The sequence below is a fragment of the Pinus tabuliformis genome, chromosome 1_2, assembly GCF_031772625.1.
Source record: "Pinus tabuliformis cultivar Carrire ecotype Pingquan chromosome 1_2, CPIR1, whole genome shotgun sequence".
In the NCBI taxonomy this organism is placed as follows: domain Eukaryota; kingdom Viridiplantae; phylum Streptophyta; class Pinopsida; order Pinales; family Pinaceae; genus Pinus; species Pinus tabuliformis.
In genome coordinates, this window is record NC_142298.1 from 968,076,306 (window position 1) to 968,094,070 (window position 17,765).

The 17,765-nt window shown below is 35.9% G+C and overlaps 1 protein-coding gene across 1 annotated transcript; it reads left to right on the forward strand.

The window, feature by feature from the left end:
* Positions 1-14,530: 14,530 nt before the first annotated feature.
* LOC149209203 (polyubiquitin 4) lies at positions 14,531-17,031 on the forward strand. Its single transcript, XM_089396307.1, has 2 exons — positions 14,531-14,685; positions 15,762-17,031. Exon 2 carries the CDS (start codon positions 15,794-15,796, stop codon positions 16,940-16,942), a length of 1,149 nt encoding a protein of 382 aa, XP_089252433.1. The 5' UTR covers positions 14,531-14,685; positions 15,762-15,793; the 3' UTR covers positions 16,943-17,031.
* Positions 17,032-17,765: the final 734 nt, after the last annotated feature.

Consider the following 17,765-nt stretch of genomic DNA (forward strand, 5'->3'; position numbering starts at 1 on the left):
GGGGAATGTTGGACACCTAATCCTCAATGGGTTAGTGTGGAAGTCGAATGGACAAAAGCAGTCCAAGAGACCTTGGGATGTGAATCCCAACGGTCACATAATGTACTATAAATGTATATCTCCTGTTAATAAAAAAAATGTACTCACATGATTTATCTTTCCTATTCTATGTTTCCCATGTGTGTTTAACAATGTGCTATCATTTCTTCCGTAAAAATTGCCCAAGTAACAATTTGTTTACGAGAGAAAAGTCATACATACCATACAAACTGATTTCGTTCCAAATATAAAGTTGCAATGCGTACCTTTTGTGTGTTTTGCACATTATGGAGATTTAAATATTGTTCCATCTATAGTATCCATGTTACGGGATCCTTGCCATCAAAATTCCTCATAACGATCTTTGGAACATGGTGGGTCTTCAATCCAACGTTAGAGTCTATGAAATCATGATTAACATTTATTTTGTTCTCATCATGAGTTTCTTTTACTACCCTTTCGCCATTAGTAAGCATTTCTTGTAGCAACTTTGTCAAATCTATATTCAAATCTTCCATGTTGCCTTTAAGTTTTTATTCTATACCATCCATCTTATCTTCCATGTCATTCATCTTATATTCCATGCCTTTATTTAAACCATCCATCTTAGCTTCCACGTCTTTCTTTAAACCATCCATCTTATCTTCCATGTCATTCATCTTATATTCCATGCCTTTATTTAAACCATCCATCTTAGCTTCCACGTCTTTCTTTAAACCATCCATCTTAGCTTCTGTTACTTTTTGTGAGAGTGAATTTTGTTGCACTTGGTTTCGTAATTTTGATATATCATGTTGCATTTTTTCCTCTTCTTCATGAGTCATGTTAGAGATTTCAAGTTTCTTACTAGGTGTTTCCATTTTCTTTCTTTGGGCATCAATTAATGATAATTATGCTTCACTATGCCATTTGAATTCCTTCAAACTAATTTTTCAAACCAAACTTATGCAAAAAAAAAAAAAAACTACACACCTTTTTTTCACTTTGTAGGAGCTCGATATTGAATCTGTTGTATTTCTATAATTTCGGATCTCCAAAGTCTGAAATTGCATCTTGCGGTAGCCCTCTGAGTCTTCTTTCCAACCCCGCAAGTCAGATCAAGATTGGATTCTCCAAGGAAGAGTTATGCCAAATCTCCCATGATGACCTCATTATAGACTTGTTCAGTAGAGTGAACTTCTACGAAGTTTCATGTGTCACTATTTTGATCTTAGGACCTAAAATTGATACACAGAAAACTACAGGTTGTCCTCTTTCTGTAACTTTTATGAAATTTCAATCCGATGCTCAAAGAGAAAGTTATGATGATTTTCTCAAGGTCACATATTTGGGATGTAATTCGGGAGCCTGCAAAAACCCTAAATGTCTTGGACCATATCTCCAAAAATATAATGAAACAAGATCTGAAATTCAGGTCCAAACTTCATTAAGATTCTAGCTCAAATGGGTTTTAATTTCAGTGTCTGAACCTTCATAAAAAAAAATTATATATAAAATTCCACGATGGCCTGTTTGAGATGGAATTCTAGAGCTTGCAAAAACCCTAACATTTCCTCAGATCATATCTCCGAAAATATAGCGAGACAAGACCTAAAATTTGTACCCGAGATTTAGAACGATTTTAGATCAAATGGGTTTTTTTTTTAGCTTCTGAAACTTCGTAGACAAAAAGTTATAGCGAAAATTCCACAATGACCTGTTTGGAGCAGCGAAACCATAGAATCCAAAGGCTCCGATACCAAATGTTATGAAACCAGCTCACAAAAAGATAGAAATGATAGATTAAAGACTTCAAAATCAGTCTCGTTGAGGGGGAAACCTCCTTTACATTACACAAATGAACAATTCTTGGATGATACAAGTGACAAGACCTCCTTTCTATATATAGGAGTCTAAGGGGTCCCAATACAATTAGAGCCTACATAACAATAATATTGTAGAGGCACAACAATAACAACAGTGGGCTTCTATGGGGCATAATAATAAAAACATGGGGACTATATGGGCACAATAATACAATAAGGGGGTTGCACTAATAACAATAAGGGGTTACACTAGTAGTATAGGGACTTAACAGTAACAAAGCCCTTTTTCTCTTTTTGCCTCCAATTGTTGTGGTGTCAACCTTGTAGGTTGTAGAATGCTAGGAAGAACACTCTTGTCTTTATAGTTGTGAGTGTTAGACTTCCTTGTTGCCATAATTTTTCTTTCCACTTTTCTGGCCACCCTTAATGCCTTCTCCAATGAATCAGGTTCCCAAAGGCGAACTTCATGTTGGATTTTATCATTTAAATTCCCTATGAAGACGTCAACCCTATGCTCCTCTGGAACATCATTTATCCTTATATTCAATTTTTGGAAGTCCTCAATGTGCTCTTCCACTGAACCCTTTTATTTGAGATTTATTAATTGGCTAAAGAAGGTGTTTCTCTTTGTATCCTCATAATGTGATATCATTTCCTCCGTGAAAATTGACCATGTGACAAGTTGTTTATGAGAACAAGCCCTCTATACAATACAAATTGATTCAGTTCTAAATATAAAGATGCAGTACGCACCTTTTGTGTGTTTTGCACATTATGGAGATCAAAATATTATTCCATTTGTAGTATCCATGTTATGGGATCCTTTCCATCAAACTTCCTCATATCGATATTTGGAATATGGTGGGTCTTCAATCCAACGTTAGATTTTATGAAATCATAATTAACATTTCTTTTGTTCTCATCATGAGTTTCCTCTACTACCTTTTCGCCATCAGGAAACCTTTCTTGTTGCAACTTTTCCCCACCTTCCTTCAAACCTTCCATGTCTTTCTTCAAATCTTCCATGTTGCCCTTCAATTTCGCTTCTATACCATTGATATTGGCTTCCATTCCATAGATAAAATCATTTATCTTAGTTTCAATTGCATTCTTAAAATCATCCATCCAATTTTGCTTACTAGGTGTTTCTATTTTCTTGATTCGAGTCATTTTTTCTTGCTTTTAGGAGCTCGATCTTGAAATGATTGTAACTTTGTAATTTTGGATCTCCAAGTTCCAAAATTTTGTCCTATAGTAGCCCTCTGGGTTCTCTTTCCAACTTCACAAGTCTCATCGAGATTGGATTCTCCAAGAAAGAGTTATTCCCAATCTCCCAAGATGACCTAATTATAGATTGGTTCAATATAGCGAACTTGTATGAAGTTCCACGTGTCTCTGTTTCGAATTTCACCCCTAAAAATGATACCCAACAAACTAAAATTTGTCCTGTTTCTATCACTTTTTACGAAATTTGATTATGATGCTTAGAGAGAAAGTTATGAAGATTTTCCCAAGGTCACCTATTTGAGATGAAATTCGGGAGCCTGCAAAAACCCTGACTTCCTCAGCTCATATCTTCGAAACTATAGTGAGACAAGACCTGAAATTCAGACATGGGGTTCAACAAGTTTCTATTCAAATGGGTTTTAATTTCAGCTTTTGAATATTTTTAGAAAAAAATTATAGCTAAACCTCCACAATGACTTGTTTGAAGCAGCGAAACCCTGGAATCCAAAGCTCTGATACCAAATGTTATGCAACCAGCTCACAAAATAGAATAAAAGATAGATCAACGACTTCAAAATCAACCTCTTTGAGGGGGAAACCTCCTTTACATTATACAAATGAACAATTCTTCGATGATACAAATGAAAAGACCTCCTTTCTCTATATAGGAGTCTAAGGGGTCACAATATAATCATAGTTGACATAACAATAATATCGTAAGGGCACAACAATAACAATAGTAGGCTTCTATGGGGCACAATAATAACAATACGAGGACTACATGGGCACAATAATATAATAAGGGGGTTGCACTGCTAACAATAAGGGTCTACACTAGTAGGATAAGGGCATAACAGCTAGACTCCAGATCACTACCCAAAACTTGATGAAACTTTCCAAAATAATAAATGACACAAAGACAAAGCCTTTAACACAAAACTTGATCAAGGACTTGACCTAACCAAGCCTAACCATGACAAACATTTTGTTAAACATATTGAGAACATGTAATCTACAAGTCATGAATGCATATATGAACATAGGGATCTGATACTTATCTGAGAATCATCAAGAAGGTCTAATGTCCTCTCACAATAGCTGTAATAACATCTATTAGGTCATGCATTCAATAACCATTCATTTACCAATGAAAACATGTTAAGAGCCATAACTAGAATATATCATGAAACCATGCTTATAACCAACATATAACCAAAATAATAATAGTGATAGAACAACCATCAAAGCCACATAATAACAAGTATAAATACTCATGAAATACAAGAGGAAAAGAGCTCTTATTAACATATGCAAAAGCCAACCAAGTTAGGGATTTTCGTGTACCACCCGCCCATAGATTGAGCTAAACCAAATATTTCTTTCAACTAATAACCCCTGTGCCATATTCCAAGCATGAATCTGAGACTCACAACAAAACAACCATACTTCCTCAGGCTTTACCGCATATCTCACCATTACCGGATTTCTAGGCCCGAAGCAAGCACCTACCCAACCAGGCTTTACCGCAATCTCGTCATTACCAGTCAAGGGATTCCTAGGCCCAAACAAAGAAACATACACTACCATGCTTTATTGCAATCCCACCAAAACTGGTCAATGGATCACTAAGCCCTAAACCAGCTTGGATGCCTACGGATTTCTTCACTAACACCTTGAGGAATTTTCCCGTCTCCATCCTCAGGATTTACCACATATCCCGCCATTACCAATCAAGGGATTTCTAGGCCCTTAGGAATTTTCCCGAGATCACCTCACTCGGTTCCAAAACCATTTGGCAATCCAAAGCTCAACCAAATAAAAGAGCCCCATCACACCATGGCTATCTGGAAATGGTAAGGCAAGGATGAAACCACTGTTACACCTAGCAAAACCCATGCCAATGACAATAAGAGAACCAGATACATACATGCATGCACCAACCAGCGCGAAAATCACACATGCAACCTGTTACCTGTAAGTATTCCCATAGAAGTTGTTTGATACAACTTTTCTTTGCTTGTTCCTTTGTCTTCCTTTCACTAATGCCAGAGTGCTCCAAGAATGCTCTAAGTGTGCAAGAGTATGAGAGAGAGAATATAGAGAGAGCTCCAAGCTAAAACTGACAAAAGGTTGTGAACTGATCCTTAGAAGCCTTTTTATCATTGAGGTCTCTATTTTCCTTCAATTTCCTCTTCACATGCAACCTGTGGCCTTTCACCTTCATTTTCTCATATTTTCCATAATTTCCATAAATTAATGCCTCTTTGCCTTTTTAATGTCATTGCCAATTTCCCCTTACCCATAATAAACCAAACGAACTGCTAGGCTGTTTTGCCCAATATTTAACTTGAAATATGTGTCCCATGACCTTGGTCTTATTTTTTCTTTTATTAACTTTATTACATGAACTTTTAACCTGGGGTTGTTACAACATCGAAGGTGACTATAGGTGGAACATTAAAAGTGACAATATTTGAAGTTTCTAGTGAGAAGATCAACGAAGGTGAGAGCAAGTTTCTAATGAGAGGATCAATGAAGGTAATGTCATTGCCCTCTTTATTGAATATTAGGTTGTCAACAAAAACTAAAACATTAGTATTTTAAATTACTTCTTTTATTATACGTGCTACTTGCCACTAGGAGGATATAACGTATTCAGTTTTTCATTGAATTGCTATTAGTTTTGTTTTGACTAAAAAAAATTAAAATCTATCCAAACTTTAAGATTATGAAATTAAAATTATTATTTTTAAATAAAATTTATTTCTATTTATCTCAAATATGATTAGTTGAAATGTCTCTCCTCTTATTGTGTAATGATGACAATAATTGACTTTTGTGTACTCTATTATTAATTACTATGTACAATAAATATAAATAATTTGAAAAATAACATTATATATTAATTACTATAGACCATAAAAATAAATGGTTCATAATTAAATTCAAAAATTCCATTTTCTCATTGGTGTAAAGTATTGAATAGACCATTTTTATGTGTTTTATTTTTTAATTTAAGAATATATAAATTTGAAAAAAATATGTAAAACTAGCATTTGTACAACTTTCATTATATCAATCTATACTCTAATGACATGACATGTGTACTATGATATGAGCATTATATAAAAAAATTGTCATCATCCAATATTAAATAAATAATTACTAACTTGTTATCATTCTCTTCAATGTCAATTATATATATATATATAACCTTTATCTACCAAAAAAATGTTTAATTATATTGAAAAAATAATTAAAAAACTGTTAAACAAATATTCATATAACTCATTTTACAATTTTATTATTGTTTGGAGTACATACAACACATCATGACATTAAATTATTTTATTGAACTAAGCCGCAAAGAACGCTAACTGATGCAGGAGCATGAGACTTGAAGACAAAAGACTTTGAATTTTATTCAAAAAAAAAAAATACAAGCAAAGGAGTGAGATCCTTTAGCTGTCACTTTACAAAGCTTTCTAAATAGGATTTGAGCTAAAATTAAGGGATTTGAATTATCTTATAACTAATTCAAGTATTTAGGTTTAGTTGAGATTCTTGAGGAGAATATCATGCAGATTAGATGTTATCTAGGATTAGGCAGATTCGATCCATTGATTTAGGATTTGATTGTTGTATGAGCAGGTATTTATGTAAGTTTTGAATTAGTAGAATAGGATTTTGACAAATTTTTGTTGGATTTTGGCTGAGAAGGATTGGAATGTAAAATTTGGAATTTCTCTATATCTCTGTGAATACTGTGCACGAATGGTCAAATCCCGAAGGTTTTATTTCCTTCGAAATATTTCTGAGTTTGTTGAGTTTTGTATAATCTTGTGTTGTTGCATCTAAATCTTCACTCACTGTGTATTTAAATAATTTAGAGACAGACTAAACTTGGCGGAGGTGCTAAGTTTGGCAAGGAAACCTGAAAAATTCGCGAGAAACCCAGGAAAAGATCTGAATCGTCTGATTAGACAGATCCAACAGATCTAATGGTCATCGCGTACCAACAAGCACAAACGTTAATCAGAATAGAAGAACGGTCTTCGTAGGCATAAGCAGTATCTCACGTGGTCTCAAAGCGATAAATGGTATTTTACAAATTCATGCGATTACCCTTAACGGTTGACACGTAGCACGGGAAAACCACATTTCTCGCGCGCTCTTGACTTTTTATGCATCGTGCAAGAATCCACGTGAGATTAAGTGATAACCGTTGGATCAAGCGAGATTGATCGACGGTGGGGATCGGCCAAGCTACTTGGCGAGCGGGTGACATGACAACCGTCAGATTGAGGAATGAGATCGACGGCTGAGATTTGATGCATTAAAGGTTTGTGGAGTGGCAAACGTGATAAGGTTATGAACTAGGGTTTTAATTAATTTTGGTTCTGTGAAAAAATTAAAGTTTTGCCATATATCGGGTAAATTTAACAGTTCTGCTATTTTAGCAGAATAACTAAATTTGGAGGTTGATGACTGATACTCCAAAGAAAACCTGAGAAGAAGTTCCACCCGAACTTGAAGAAATCGTTTCTGGTTTTGAACGATTATCCTTAACACCTGCAACCAGCCCACCATTAGTGGTATCAGAGCAGCTTATTGACACTGAACAGGATCTCAAAGATTAGAAAAAGAAATCCAACATGGCTTTCAAAGTTGGAGGAAGACGTGGTGATGGTCGAAGAAGAGGAAGACCAGTTGCAAATGTTAAAGTGTTGGAAGCTATGTAATAGATGCAAGCTAGATTAGAAGCAGTGGAAATGGGAAATCAAGGAGATGCAGGTGCTAGAGATGTCAGTGAGCCTGAAGTTGAAGCTGTAGAAGTTACTCTTGAAATGAGATTCTTTAAATCAGTGTTGGGATCCACATCTAAACCTAGACTTGAGGGTTCAGTTTATACAGGAGGTTTAAACCCTGAGGAGTTGATAGACTGGATTAATGACATGGATAAATTCTTTGATTATGAAGAAATGGAAGAAGGAAAGAGAGTGAAATTTGTTGTCACAAAATTGAAAGGACATGCAACACTTTGGTGGGATGGAGTGTAGGCAGAAAGAAGGAGACTTGGTAAGCAGCCAATTAAAAAGTGGAACAAGATGGTGGCAAAGTTGAGAGGTAAGTTTTTGCCAAGTGATTATCAACAGTCATTATTTAGACAGATGCAGAATCTTAGACAAAGGTCTTTGACAGTGAAAGAATACACAGAGGAATTTTACAAAGTGAGCATAAGAGCTGGACAAATTCAAGATACAGACAAGAAGGTTGCAAGATATATAAATGGTCTCAGAATGGAGATCCAAGATGAGATAAGTGTGTTGTCTCCTAAAACAGTAGAAGAGGCTTATCAGATGGTATTGAAGGCTGAAGAAAAACTCATGAGGAAGCAATCTGCCAGAAATAGAGGTACTTTCCAAAGAAGAGGAAGTCAAGGTGGTAGAGGAAGATCTACAGCACCTAGAGATGGAGCTAGCAACAGCTCGAATCAGCATACACCCACAGAAGGTGATGCAAGTGGCAGAAGGAGTTTTTCAAAGGAAGAGGAGGTAGAGGCAGAGGAAGAGAAATCAGATGTTACAGATGTAACAAGCTAGGACACAGAGCCTATGAGTGCCTAGAAAACGCAGGGACAAATCAAAGAAATGTAATTGTTGCTCAGACTGAAGAGGAAGTAGCAAAGGTGCCAGAAGAAGAAAATGTACCAGAGAAAGGGGAATCTTTGGTAGTTAACAAAGTTTTGTTAAAGCCAGCAAAGGAAGTTGTTGAACCAACACAGAGAAAGACTTTGTTCAGGACTGTGTGCAAGGTTCAAGGAAAATGTTGTCAAATGGTAATTGATAGTGGCAGCACTAATAATTTGGTCTCTATAGAAGTGGTGGAAAAGTTGAAATTAAAGACAAAGAAACATCCAACACCTTACAAGGTGTCATGGCTTCAAAAAGGACATCAGTTGTTCATGAACGAACAATGTGAAGTGGAGTTGCAGTCGGACAAATACAAAGACAAAATTATGTTCGATGTGATGCCTATGGATGTATGTCACATATTGCTAGGAAGACCTTGGTAGTATGACAGAGGAGCTATGCATGATGGGAAAAAGAACACATACAAATTTAGTAAAGATGGTGTTAATCATACATTACTGCCTATGGAAGAAGATGATGCATCAAGAAAATCTGATCCAAAGACTCTATTGCTGAGTGGAAAAGAATACTTGCAGTAGATTGAAGAGAATGAGGTAAATTTTGTATTGATTTGGAAACCTAAGGTAATAATTACTTCCACTAAAATTTCTGATTTTCCAATTGAAATTCAAGAGATGCTGGAAAATTATTGTGATATCATTGTAGATGATTTGCCTAATGAGTTACCACCCATTAGAAAAATCAGTCATCATATAGATTTGATTCCAGGGGCAAATCTGCCAAATAAAGCAGCTTACAGGATGACTCCCACAGAAAATGAAGAAATCAGAAAACATGTTCAGGAATTGTTAGATAAAGGATTGATTAGAGAGAGTTTGAGTCCTTGTGCAGTGCCAACAGTGTTGAGTCCAAAGAAAGATGGAGGCTGGAGAATGTGCACTGATTCAAGAGCAATCAACAAAATAACAATCAGGTACATATTTCCTTTACCTAGAATTGAAGATTTGATGGATTGTTTAAGTGGAGCAAGATATTTTACAAAGTTGGATTTAAAAAGTGGGTATCATCAAATAAGGATTAGAGAAGGAGATGAATGGAAAACTACTTTTAAAACAAATGAAGGACTGTATGAATGGAAGGTAATGTCTTTTGGGTTATCAAATGCTCCTAGTACATTTATGAGGCTTATGAATGAAGTGCTGAAAGAATTTATTGGTAAATTTGTAATAGTATATCTGGATGATATATTAGTTTACAGTAGATCTAAAGAGGAACATATGAGACATCTGAGTTATGTCTTACAAAAGTTGCAACAAGAAAAGTTACTGCTAAATTTAAAGAAATGTTCATTCATAAAGGAAGAGTTGGTATATTTGGGCTTTGTTGTTTCTGTTGATGGATTAAAGATGGATCTAGAGAAGATAAAGGCAATCATAGAGTGGCCTTCACCGAAAAGTGTTTTTGAGGTAAGAAGTTTCCATGGTCTTTCTAGTTTTTATAGAAAATTCATAAGGAATTTTAGTAAGATCAATGCTTCTATTATTGACATTATAAAGAAGGATAAACAGCCATTTAAATGCACTGTTGACGCAGAAAAGAACTTCCAGTTGTTGAAAAGAAAGATCACTGAAAAGCCTATTTTAATTTTGCCTGATTTTAATAAACATTTTCAAGTGAAATGTGATGCTAGTGGAGAAGCTATTAGCGCTGTTTTAAGTCAGGAGGACAGACCTGTAACTTATTTCAATGAAAAATTGAATGAATCGAAGAAGAAATATTCTTCTTATGATAAGGAATTTTATGCAGTTGTGCAGTCATTGAAAAAGTGGAGACATTACTTGATGTCTAAGGAGTTTATACTTTATTCAGACAATCATGCATTGCAATAGCCAAAGCTTAGTAAAAAACACACAAAATGGGTAAAATATCTTCAAAGTTTTAATTTTGTATTGAAGCATATAAATGGCCAATCAAACAAGGTAGCAGATGCCTTAAGTAAAAAAAGAATTTTAGTTCAGGGAAGTCAAATTCAAGTGTTGGGTTTTGATTTTCTTAAATAATTATATGAGAAAGATTTAGATTTTAAAAACGCATTTGAAGCTTGTAAAAATCCTATTTTGTTAGATAGAAGTAAGTGGCTGGATTTTTTCTTGCAAGAAGGATTGTTGTTTAAAAGAAATCAGTTATGCATACCAAATTGCTCAATGAGGGAAAATTTAATCAAGGAGAAACATAGTGGTGGACTTGGAGGACATTTTGGAGTAGACAAGACTTATGAACAGTTAAATCGGTTTTATTTCTAGCCGAAGATGAGATTTGAAGTGGAGAAGTATGTAAAAAATTGTAAAGTCTGTTAGTATGCAAAGGGAAGGAGCCAAAACACAGGTTTGTATGTTCCATTACCTATTCCAGATAGACATTGGGATATGGTAAGTATTGATTTTGTTTTGGGTTTACCAAAAATTCAAAGAGGAAATGATTCAATTTATGTTGTGGTTGACAAATTTTCTAAAATGGCACATTTTATTCCATGTTATAAAACCAGTGATGCTACTCACGTTGCTAATATATTTTTTAAGGAGATTGTAAGGTTGCATGGGTTACCTAACAACATTGTTTCAGACAGAGACACCACATTTGTTGGTCATTTTTGGAGGACCTTGTGGAAGAAACTTGGTACTAAACTGAGTTTCAGTTCAACTTATCATCCTCAGACTGATGGATAGACTGAAGTTGTAAACAAAAGCTTGGGTAATCTTCTGAGAAGTCTTGCAGGTGAACATCCAAAACAGTGGGATCAAATTTTGGCACAAGCTGAATATGCTTATAATGATTCTCCTAACATGAGTACAGGGCAGAGTCCATTCCATATAGTTTATGGAATGCACCCAAGAGGAGTGTCTGAATTAAGAGACTTGGGAAAAGCTGAAATGAGAAGTGCTAAAGGAGAAGATTTTGCTTCAGAGATTCAAGAAATACATGAACAAGTAAAACAACAGTTACAGGATAACAACATAAAGTACAAGAGCAGAGCAGACTTGAAGAAGAGAGAAGTTAATTTTGAGGTTGGAGATTTGGTTTTAGCACACCCGAGGAAGGAAAGATTTCCAAAAAGGGAGTATAACAAGTTAAAATTTAAGAAAATTGGACCATGTAGAGTCTTGAGGAAATTTTCTGCAAATGCATATGAAATTGAATTACCCCTTGACATTGGAATATCTCCAATTTTCAATGTCGCTGATTTGTACAGATATTAAAATAGAAATGCAGATGATACAACAGAAGATAAAGAAGAACAAGAGGTTGATTGGGTAAAACAGTTACCTACAACAAAAGCAATGAAGCCAGAAAATATTTTAGATAAGAAATTGTTTAAAAAGACAAGAGGATAGGAGTATTTTCAGTGTTTGATCAAGTGGAAGGATCAACCAATTGCTGATGCTACTTGGATGATAGATGCCATGTTACAGAAGTTGGGCACTTTTGTAAAAGAGCTCATGGACAGGGGCCCATGAAGAATTTTGTCTTTAGGTGTCTAATGCAGGAGCATGAGGCTTGAAGACAAAAGACTTCAAATTTTATTCAAAAAATACAAAAAAAAAAAGTTTACAAGCAAAGGAGTGGGATCCTTTAGCTGTCACTTTACAAAGCTTTCTAGATAGGATTTGAGTTAGAATTAAGGGATTTGAATTATCCTGTAATTAATTCAAGTATTTAGGTTTAGTTGAGATTCTTAAGGAGAATATCATGCAGATTAGATGTTATCTAGGATTAGGTAGATTCGATCCATTGATTTAGGATTTGATTGTTGTATGAGCAGGTATTTATGTAAGTTTTGAATTAGTAGAATAGGATTTTGACAGATTTTGGCTGAGAAGGATTGGAATGTAAAATTTGGAATTTCTCAGTAGCTTTGTGAATACTGTGCACGAATGTTCAAATCCCGAAGGTTTTATTTCCTTCGAAATATTTTTGAGTTTGTTGAGTTTTGTATAATCTTGTGTTGTCGCATCTAAATCTTCACTCATTATGTATTTAAATAATTTAGAGACAGACTAAACTTGGCGGAGGTGCTAAGTCTGGCAAGGAAACCTGATAAATTCGCGAGAAACCCAGGAAAAGATCTGAATCGTCCAATCAGACAGATCCAACAAATCTAATGGTCATCGCGTGCCAACAAGCGCAAACGTTAATCATAATAGAAGAGCAGTCTTCGTAGGCATAAGCAATATCTCGCGCGGTCTCAAAGCGGTAAGTGGTATTTTGCAAATTCACGCAATTACCCTTAATGGTTGACACGTAGCACGAGAAAACCACTTTTCTCGCGCGCTCTCGACTTGTTATGCATCGTGCAAGAATCCACACGAGATTATGTGATAGTTGTTGGATCAAGTGGGATTGATCGACGGTGGGGATCAGCCAAGCTACTTGGCGAGCGGGTGACGCGACAACCGTCGGATTGAGGAATGAGATCGACGACGAAGATTTGATGCGTTAAAGGTTTGTGGATTGGCAGACGCGATAAGGTTATGAACTCGAGTTTTAATTCCTTTTGGTTTCGTGAAAAAATTAAAGTTTTGCCATATATCCAGTAAATTTAACAGTTTTGCTATTTTAGCAGAATAACTAAATTTGGAGTTTGATGACTGATACTCCGAAGAAAATCTGAAAAGGAGTTCCACTCGAACTTGAAGAAATCATTTCTGGTTTTGAACAATTATCCTTAACGCCTACAACCAGCGCACCACTAACTATACGACCTTGTTATTTTCATCTTTAAAATACACCATTTCTATTATTAATAATTATACATATTTACTTTTCTTTTTTATCTTAATATTTTTTAAGTGTTATTAAACATTCTTAAACTTTATATTACACCCTGAAAACCATTACTTTTAATTGTTAACTACAACCTAACTTAATACATACATTTAAATTGACTGAGTAATTATAAAATTTTAAAAAATAATATTTTGTTTCTAAATTTTTAAATATAATAACATTATTAAATACGATATCACTTTTTTTATTTTTTATTACAAAAATTGAAAATATACATAATTAAAAAAAAAAAAAATCATATTTCAAATTATTTAATCCACTCAAATTATACCACCGATACATTTTCAGTGATCCCTTTGCCCCCAAACACACCCATCTAAAAAAACTATTTAAAAATTATACCACCAATACATTTTCAATGATCCCTTTGCCCCCAAACAAACCCATTTTAAAAACTATTTAAAAAATAAATAAAATTTATCAAGGAAACCACCCCCACCCACTCCCAAAAGGACACCAGCTTCTTAAAATAAAACCACTCCAGCTCCACCAATCCCCCAAATAGCAGAATCTTACCTAAATTTTATTAAATATAAGAACCACCCACCTAGAAAAATTTTAAAAATAAATAAAACTTATCAAGAAAACCACCCCCACCCACTCCCAAAAGGACACCAGCTTCTTAAAATAAAACCACTCCAGCTCCACCAATCCCCCAAATAGCAGAATCTTACCTAAATTTTATTAAATATAAGAACCACCCACCTAGAAAAAGCATAAACTTACCCCAAATTGAATTGAATTTAAATTAATCATATCAAAGGCCATCACACGGTTCTTTTCTTTTTACATTTTTAAAAATATTAATTGAAATTTTTGGCATTTTGTTAAGTCTTCACAGCTGTGCACTTAACCCACTCTATAAATACAACCCACCCTCACGCTATTCATCATATTCTTTTCTTTTTACATTTCTAAAAATATTAATTGAAATTCTTGGCATTTTGTTAAGTCTTTACGGCTGTGTACTCAACCCATTATATAAATACAACCCACCCTCACGCTATTCATCATATTCTCTCGCCTCCGCCCTCCTCTCTTAGCGACACGGTCACAGAGCTCGTATTTGCGCTCTCCTCTCTTAGCGACAAAGTCACAGGGCTCTTTGTTTACAGGTATGGCCCCTTGATCTTCCCTATTTCCTTGTGAGGATATCAGCGACGTCTTCTTTGTAAGAGTTTTCGCAATTTTTGGTTAAAGTTTGACAAGTTTTTGAACTTCATTACCTTTGAGATTTCAGTTTGAAAGGATTTTGCTAGGGTTACGATCTTGTAGATATGGCTGAGCTTTTATCAGGTTTCTGTACTTTTTCGTTTTTGCGTGCCTCTTCTTAGACCGTTATAGATGCTCGGATGTATATTTCTTTGCCATTGGTTTCCAAAAAAGTCTGCCAAATGTTTTATGGACGCAAATTATTTCTCTCTGTGATCTGCTCGTATTTCTGTGTTTTGTCTCCTCCGTGTTTCATGTGGGGAAGTTTTCTTTAATTTGCGGCTAAGGTTTGACTGTTTAGACCTTCTTTCTTGGCGAGATTTCAGATTTGCACCTTCTTTAGACATGTCTTAACTTTAAGGCTTCTTTCAATCTTTTGTACCTGGCTAAGGTGTGATTGTTTAGAGGTTTGATTCTAGCGAGATTTCATATTTATAGCTTCTTTAGATATGCCTGAGAAGTTTAGTCTTCTTTTAATCTTGTGTAGCCTGTCCTTCAGGACCGTTTGCCATTTAAGCTTTTAGTTTTGTGTGTTTTGTTGGTTTATATCTATTCCAGTTCGATCTGTCGTATCGCTTCTGAGATTGCTTCTTTGCCTTCATATTGTTGTTAATATTTTGTTTCCAAGGCATCTGTTGGTGAAATTCCTTTTTCAAAGGCTGCGTGTCTGTTTCTAGTTTTTCTGGGCTACCCGTATTTATATAGTGATTTTTTTGGGTTTTTACCATTTTATGAGTGGGTTCTGTAATACTTTTAAGGCGTCATTGTATATAAATATCACCTACCTGTATATATAATGACTTTTTTGTTCAATTTATGATTGGGTTTTGTAATGCTTTTAAGGAGTCTTCGTATATATAATTCACTTTATGTCGTTCTGTCTATAGGTCTATCTCTCTGGATCTTTGCTTTCTTAGTGACTCTGTTGCTTTTGCTACTTTGTGGTTTCAGTATTACAATGACCTCTGTTCACTTGCAGGTCCCTTTCATTAGCTTTATACCGTTTTCAAGATGCAGATCTTCGTTAAAACTCTCACTGGTAAGACGATCACCCTCGAGGTTGAAAGTTCTGACACTATTGACAATGTAAAGGCTAAGATCCAGGACAAGGAAGGCATTCCACCCGATCAACAGCGTCTGATCTTTGCCGGAAAGCAGCTAGAAGACGGCCGAACCCTAGCCGACTACAATATCCAGAAGGAATCTACACTGCACCTCGTGCTTCGTCTGAGAGGTGGCATGCAGATCTTTGTCAAAACCCTCACCGGCAAGACGATAACTTTGGAAGTTGAGAGCTCAGACACCATTGACAATGTTAAGGCCAAAATCCAGGACAAGGAAGGTATTCCACCTGACCAGCAGCGTCTGATCTTTGCTGGAAAGCAACTCGAAGATGGTCGAACTCTTGCTGACTACAATATTCAGAAGGAATCCACCTTGCATCTTGTGCTCCGTCTGAGAGGTGGCATGCAGATATTTGTTAAAACCCTCACTGGGAAGACAATAACGTTGGAAGTTGAGAGCTCAGACACCATTGACAATGTCAAGGCCAAGATCCAGGATAAGGAAGGCATTCCCCCTGACCAGCAGCGTCTGATCTTTGCCGGAAAACAACTTGAAGACGGGCGAACACTTGCTGATTACAATATACAGAAGGAATCTACCCTGCATCTCGTCCTCCGTCTAAGGGGTGGCATGCAGATTTTTGTCAAAACCCTTACTGGCAAGACAATCACTTTAGAGGTTGAGAGCTCAGACACCATTGATAATGTCAAAGCCAAGATCCAGGACAAGGAAGGCATACCCCCTGACCAGCAGAGGCTTATCTTTGCCGGTAAGCAACTTGAAGATGGCCGGACTTTGGCTGATTACAATATTCAGAAGGAATCGACCCTGCACCTTGTGCTTCGTCTGAGAGGTGGCATGCAGATTTTTGTGAAAACTCTTACTGGGAAAACCATTACATTGGAGGTGGAGAGTTCAGATACGATTGATAATGTGAAGGCTAAGATTCAGGACAAGGAGGGTATCCCTCCGGACCAGCAAAGGCTGATTTTCGCTGGTAAGCAGCTGGAAGATGGACGTACCCTGGCTGATTATAACATCCAGAAAGAGTCAACTCTGCACCTGGTGCTCCGACTTCGTGGTGGTAGTTTTTAATTTAAAGGCCGCCTTTTGGCATAGCCCCGCAGGGTCTCCATAAAGGATGTTTCTGTAGTAGGTGTCAGTCAGTATTTGTTTTTGTCTGTTGGATCTGTTATGGTTTTGATTTGTTTCTACGCAGTAGAACGAAATCATCACTGATCTTGTGGTTGGTACTGCAATGGTTACTGTGCAAGTATTTAATTCTGTTTGGATACAAAGACATTATATCCGTTATACCATAGGGATCAAATTTTCTAAAATGAAGGTTTCGATTGCATCTGTTATTGAACTATTTCCATTAGTGAAAAAGAAGCTTTAAGAAGTAGATTACTGTTGTTTCGAATTTAAACGTGTAACGTTATTTATTCCCAAGTTATTTTATGAAGATTCGGTTTTGGGGTTCTGTTACCGGCCAATTTGAAAACCCATCTTAGCAACTAAGACCTTTATTAAAAAACAGTTAATTGCTGTGTGAAGACTTTTGTTCTCAACGAACCTTTGCCTTCACTTGCATTGACCAGACGATCTAACCCTTTTTGCGTGCGTTGTTTGCCAACCAATTGGACCATCTAGCTTCTTTTTAAGTGCATTGTTAGCCAACCATTTGACAATCTTGCTACAGGTTCTTATCGGATGGGTTTATATATTTAATTCTAAAGTTGCTTGTTTGACATTTGCTATACTCTTGAGAAACTGTATGAATCTGAGAGGTCTTCGTAAGCGCATATTTACAATAACCTGTATTTTTTTCATTATATTTTGAGTAGACGCCAATTTGAGAGGCCTTATTTTGATTGACCTGCCACCTAACCTAGCCTGGCCAGGTGGTTCTTTGAAG

Bases quoted from the DNA above. Each gene is read 5' to 3' on its own strand.
- LOC149209203 (XM_089396307.1), top strand. From the start codon at position 15,794: ATGCAGATCTTCGTTAAAACTCTCACTGGTAAGACGATCACCCTCGAG.